This window comes from Triticum aestivum, chromosome 4D (assembly GCF_018294505.1).
Source record: "Triticum aestivum cultivar Chinese Spring chromosome 4D, IWGSC CS RefSeq v2.1, whole genome shotgun sequence".
Taxonomy (NCBI): Eukaryota; Viridiplantae; Streptophyta; class Magnoliopsida; order Poales; family Poaceae; genus Triticum; species Triticum aestivum.
In genome coordinates, this window is record NC_057805.1 from 442,779,075 (window position 1) to 442,785,139 (window position 6,065).

A 6,065-nucleotide genomic window follows, 5' to 3' on the forward strand; every position below is an offset into this window, starting at 1 on the left:
GCCAATTAACCAAATATAGCGCTTAGGGCGCCAAATAGGAATTGTTCTCTTTGTTCTCAAACAACAAACACGCCAGGTTTCTGCCTTTCACCGGTGCCGCCACAGGTCCGCCTCGTCTCCGGTGGCCCTAGGGTCATGGGGGCGCGGTGGATCCTGCCAAGGGCCGGCGGGAGGGCTCCGTTTTCAGTCGCTTTTTTCTGTCTTGTTAGGGTTTATGTTCTGCTCAGGAAGGCGAGACGGCGGCGGCTCCCTGAAGATGGAATAAAGGTCTCCCCACCTAGCCCCCGTTCCAGCAGTGCATCTAGCATCGTTGGTGGGCGTGTGGAGGTGTGTCTCCGGCGGATCTATCTTTGGTGGATTTGCTCGGATCACGTCGTTGTTCGTCTACGTTCGTGTGTCTTCGGGTTGAATCCTTCCAACCTACGTTATTCTACATCGGCGGCGGTTGCTGTTCTGGTGCGCTGGTCCTACGGGGCCTTAGCACGACGACTTTCCGACTGTCTACTACAACAAGTTGTGCCCGACTCCGGCGATGGAGGGGTGATGACGGCGACGCGTCTTCGGCTCGCTTTAGTGCTTGTAGTCGTCGTCGCTAGGTGGTCTACGGATCTGGATATAATTTTTATTTCTGGTGTTCGTTGTACTGCCATAATTGAAGATGAATAGATTGAAAGTTTTTCAAAAAAAACAAACACGCCATTCTTTCAACACAGCGAGCTTTGGATTCATACTGGCCCATTCGTGTGCTCCTGTCTTGTCAAAAGAAAAGGCCCGTCGAGAGAGCAGATGTCGATGATCGTATATATTCCGGGCAGAGATTGATGAGATCAGCAGGCATGGAAGGGACGGATTTTTCTCGAGAAAAAAAAAGCAGGCATGGAATGGGAGCGAGCCGATTGAGCGAAGAGAAAGATGTAGAGTGCGTGCGTCGGCGGCCGGAGCGGGGGACGCGTGGAAGGGCAGCGGGCCGCGGTGGCGCGCTGCATGTGCGCATGCACGCCATCCTATAGCCGCACGCACGGACCGACCGCTCCTCACATTCACTGCGCGGACAAATTAACCAAGTGATTAGCCATGGACACGGATGTGATTAGCGGCCGGGACGCGATGGCGCCGGCGGCGGGGGACGGCGGCGCGCGAGGCAAGGCGGGCGGCCGGAAGCACCTCTCCTCCATCGCCAACTACGTCCTCCACCAATGCTCCCTGTACGTCCCTGCGCCTCCTCCTCCTCATCTTCCTCCCATATTACCTCCGTTCGTAATAGATCAATCAGAGTAGTTGCGACCCGGCATCGCTCTTCGCTTGATCCGCTCTGTTGGTTTCGCTGCCGATTTATGGAACCAGACGACTGTATGTGGGGTGTCTCTGCGTTGATGCAAAGCCCTAGCCGGGCCGGCGCACCATTCTCGGCCAGATGAAGCATGGTGCTGGTCGATCTGCTGGATATACTCCTGCGTTACGGCGCATATCATTTCGGTCACTCTGAATTAATAAGGAACAAAAAATTTCTGTATTTTTCCTCAGCGGCCTAATTGATTCCCTAGATACTAGAAGTGGCCCGGCGCGTTCTTGCGGCGATTTTGTTCTAATTTGTAGCTTTTTCTCTGCAAAAGCAATATGAAGGAAGTGTTTAGGTTAACCACTGAGAATTAATTATCTGGCCATAACAAACGATGGTGATCTTTTTTTTTTTCCTATTTGGTCAGTAGAGTCCATCTTGTGGTATGATTTGGTCAGTGCCAGTGTTTTGTGCATCCATGTTCATCGGATTCAGACACGGCCGTACGAGAACAAAACAACGTGTTGCTGCATCTTATGCCCCTGTTTTGGCGTTCAGTTTAAACAGAGACTGAAGATCTGCTTCGATTTTGCTACACTAAATTCTCTATAGATTAGAGGTAAAATCGGTTAACTAACATACATGGCATGCAGGACGCTGCACAGAAGCGTCGACGATCTAGTCGCGGACTTCGAGTCGGGCCTGAAGAATGCCGCATTGGACAACTACTCAAGAAGACTAGTCGAGTACTGCAGCCTTCAGGCGCTGCAATCTCTAACATCTCCTGATCTAGGAGACACGCTTCATGAGGGATCCCTTGGTCGGTTCACGTTTGATATGATGCTAGCCTGGGAGACGCCCACTCCTTCGGATCAACAAATTACCATGGTCAGTAATTCTAGATATATGTGTACTGTATGACAAATGATAATGCTTCCATTCTGAACTGACTCGACGCGCTAAATATTACAGGAGAGCATATCAAAAGAGAGAGAAGATCGGAAGGAACCACTTGGAGCAAATGAAGCTGTGATGGGTGATGACACGTCGCTGTTCTATTCGGATATGATGCCCCTTCTTGTAAGTCTGCATGCCAAAGACACGACTTATTTTCGGTATACTGATGTGTAACTTACTCCGAGCATTGATTGATTAACAATCCCATAGGTGAATGAAGATCCGACAGTCGGAGAAGATGCATACGTGTGGTTTGGATCTGTATTTCCTTTGGCTTGCGACGTTGTCAATGCGCGATTCACTTTCGAAGCCCTCACCGCCACCACAGCTAACAGGCTCCACTATCCTGCTTATGACAAATTCCTGAAGGAAATGGATAAGTACGTGACAACTCAACACTCCTAGGGTCAGATGATATTCTCTTTATCAAGCATTAGTAGAAATGTATCAGGCACTACTTTCGTGCCCTTTTTGTTCGAAATTTTCTGTTACAAGAAAGCTTTCTGTTGGGTCCTCCAGAAAGAAGTTCACTGTTGGATATCCCAGCACTCAAATGGGATTTTCGTTGTTCTCTTAGGTCCTTCAACTTTTTGCAAAGCTTGCCAACTCCAACAGGAGTTGAATTCGCTGAAGATGAATTTATCTTGCACACGGAGGGTACAGCAGGAACACAAAGGGTGGTTCGGCACATTGGGACCGGCAGCTGGCCTGGTAATCAATCCAATCTTTATTTGTTCTTCTGGTTTCTTTATGCTAACGTAGTAAATTGGTAATTTAGTATATAGATCAATTTGGCATTTGTACATATGAAGTATGGAACGTCTGGTTGCTAATTTCTGATGGACTATGTAGGCAGGTTGATTCTGACAAACAAGGCCCTGTATTTTGAGACTTCCGGCATAATTTCATATGGGCCTGCTTTCAAGGTCGAGCTTTCAGATACTGGAATGGAACAACAAGTTAAACCAGCTTCAACAGGTCCTTTTGGTGCACCATTGTTCGACAAAGCCATTGAATTTGAATCATTGTGAGTTCATCTATCTTAGTCTTATCCTCTTGGTGGCAACCAGAAGGTCTTATATTGAACATTTATTATTATTATTATTATTATTATTCACTAGAATGCTAGCAAATATTTTTTTGGTTGCATAGTAACCGTTAATTCATCTATGCAGACCGGAACCTCTGCTTCTGGAGTTTCCAGAGATGACCAGCTCTACACGTCGCGATCTGTGGCTTACCATGATAAAAGAAGTAATCTTTCTCCACCGTTTCATATCGGCGTACAAGATAGAATCCCCTATCCACAAATGGGAGGTACATTCAAGAATCATATTGGGAGTGATAAGGCTCCACGCTGCAAGGGAGATGCTAAGAATGTCACCACCACCACCTTCTAGCTTCCTAATATTCTCGCTGTATGACGACCTTCCAAAAGGTGATTTTGTGCTCGAGCAATTAGCAAACCACCTGAAAGAGACGTCGACCATAACCCCGTTCAGTGCATCATATGTGTTCAAGAGTTTGAGTAAGTCGGATCCAATTGCGTTAAGTGCGGAGATGGCAAAAGAGCATGACGGGGACTCGAGTACCCATGAACAGCCTTTGACCTCTCTGGGGAATACCATTGATAAAGTAAGAGATGAGGCGAGGGAAGTTACTGTTGCTAATGCTCCTATTGAAGGAATGAAGGAGGAAGGTCTCACTGATAGCCTCCTTGTATTAGTGGTATGATAAAATCATTATTTCTCCTATGTTACCTCTTCTTTTTGTTGGTATCTTGTGAATTTCAGTTCCAGTTGTTTCTTGAATTCTCGTACTACTAAACCAGCATTGCACTGAATATCTCTGTTTGTTCCTTTCTTTGTAGGGGTTGGTAAGTCCCATCAGCAAATTGGGTCCGGTGATCCAAGAGATAATCTCGTGGGATAGACCGCAAGTTACCGGCGGTGTCCTTGTTGTAACTTTGTTGACCATATACAAGTAAGATCATGAACATCATTATACTATCACTTAACACTGGTCATATATTTGCATGTACTTGAGTTGGAAATGGAATGGGAAATATAATGTGCAAGTTCCATCCCTTTATTGCAGCGAGTGGGTCGGTTATGCACTGGCTGCATCCTTGATACTAGCGGTGGGCGCGATGGTCTGGGCCAAGCAGAGGAAGTTAGGCGAGATATGCTCGGAGGTGATCATCGACAAGTCCTTGGACAAGACGACGATGGAGAGCATAGTGGAGGCGCAGCACAGCATGAAGAAGGTGCACGAGTACGTCAAGACGGCGAACATCGTGATCCTCAGGCTATGGTCCATTGTTCTAGCCCGGTCACCAAAGGTATATATGGTCACACTCTAGTCTTGATCACTGATCATCCTTTGTGCACCATTGAGGTGCTGTCTGTCACATATGTGGTTTTGGACAATCCTGTTCTTCTGTCTGCAGCACACGGAGACGGTGATCTGGATGCTGACGGGCCTCGCGGTGGCGCTGGCCGTGGTCCCTTTCAAGTACGTCCTGATGGGGCTGACGGTGTGCTGCTTCGCGGCGAACACGAGGGTGGCGAAGGCGGTGTCGGACCCCCGGGGCGGGCGGCGCTGGAGGGAGTGGTGGGAGTCCATACCCGCCGTCCCGGTCCATACGGTGGACAAGGGCGAGCTACGAACAGGTTGAAGAGAAGGCCGGCTGAAAATCCCTGGTCGGTCCCGTGAAGCTAATATTGCTATGTATGTACACGCTGGTAGCTTTGGTTGCGCTTCACACTGAAACGTTGTGCCATGAACACGTCGTCAGATGTTCTTGTGTATGTATGAATAAAAGAAATACATGATCAGGTTCTGAAACAATGAACAACAAAAAATGATCACATGGCTTACCTTCTCTTCCCCCCCCCCTCTTTCCCTCTCTTCTCCCCCTCCCTCGCGATCTCGATCCCCGATGGCTTCCCTTCGGCGAGCTCCCTCCCCCCTCCGCCGCTCCCTCCCTCCTCTGGTGCAGCGCTCTCTGGCCTCGCTTCGGCGTCGGTGCGGTGGCCGGATGCCTCGATGGCGTCCTCTGGATCCCTTTTTGGGCGCTCGACGGCGACGGGGATTCTTCCTTCGACTCTGAGCCCGCTCCTGACCATGGCTCTCCGGGGCCGGCGCCCGTTCCAGGAAGTTTGCCCCTGGGGGCAGGGGCAGGGCGGTGGCGTCATTGGTGGACGAGTCTGGCTGGTAGCGGGTGTCCCGTCGGCGGCGTAGATCTGGTAAGTTTTCCCTCCCGTCCCCGGCAATGGGGATCCTTGGTGCGCTGCCATGCGTGGAGGGGTCGGGCGTCTCTGCCCTGAGCCCTCCTGGTTCGCGGGGGCCCTCGCCTCCTCCATCTCCCCTGGCCATGGCGCCGTCGCCGTCGTCGTCTCGTCCGACGGGGGCTGGGCGTGCCCTAGATCTGGCTTTGTCCTCGGGGCTAGTGGGCCCCGGGGACCGTTGGGCCCTCTCTGTCTTGGGCCGCCCGGGATGGGCGGTTTGTGGCCCCTTCCCTTGCTTCGGTGTCTGATTTTCCCCCTCCCTTCTGTGGGCCCTGGGCCGCTGGTGGTGTCCACTGATCCTCCCCCCTCCCTTCGGCCCGTGCGGCCTGCTCGACCCACGTGGGCGTTGCTCGCTCGGGCTATATATGGGCCAGGAAGGGATCCCTCCCCCATTTCTAGGGTTTCCGACCTCTGTTGCTGACCTTCGTAAACGCCGCGCCCCCATCCGTCGCTTTCTCAGATCTACTCCTCCTCCTCCACTCCTCCTCTCGTTCGCGGAAGCTCTCGCCATGGACAAGTCCAGGGGCTCCTCGAGCGAG

General features: G+C 51.0%; 1 protein-coding gene across 1 annotated transcript; it reads left to right on the forward strand.

Annotated features, from left to right (window-relative positions):
- Positions 1 to 927: 927 nt before the first annotated feature.
- On the forward strand, positions 928 to 5,096 carry LOC123100247 (uncharacterized). Its single transcript, XM_044522200.1, has 10 exons — positions 928 to 1,205; positions 1,933 to 2,167; positions 2,252 to 2,359; positions 2,447 to 2,616; positions 2,814 to 2,947; positions 3,089 to 3,263; positions 3,412 to 3,964; positions 4,107 to 4,219; positions 4,334 to 4,577; positions 4,686 to 5,096. The coding sequence occupies exons 1-10, from the start codon at positions 1,075 to 1,077 to the stop codon at positions 4,911 to 4,913; spliced, it is 2,091 nt and encodes a 696-aa protein (XP_044378135.1). The 5' UTR covers positions 928 to 1,074; the 3' UTR covers positions 4,914 to 5,096.
- Positions 5,097 to 6,065: the final 969 nt, after the last annotated feature.

Excerpts from the sequence above, each read along its gene's own strand:
- LOC123100247 (XM_044522200.1), top strand. The coding sequence starts at position 1,075 with ATGGACACGGATGTGATTAGCGGCCGGGACGCGATGGCGCCGGCGGCG. Across the intron at positions 1,206-1,932 it reads GTCCTCCACCAATGCTCCCT|GACGCTGCACAGAAGCGTCG; the intron begins GTACGTCCCTGC and ends CATGGCATGCAG. Across the intron at positions 2,360-2,446 it reads CGGATATGATGCCCCTTCTT|GTGAATGAAGATCCGACAGT; the intron begins GTAAGTCTGCAT and ends ACAATCCCATAG.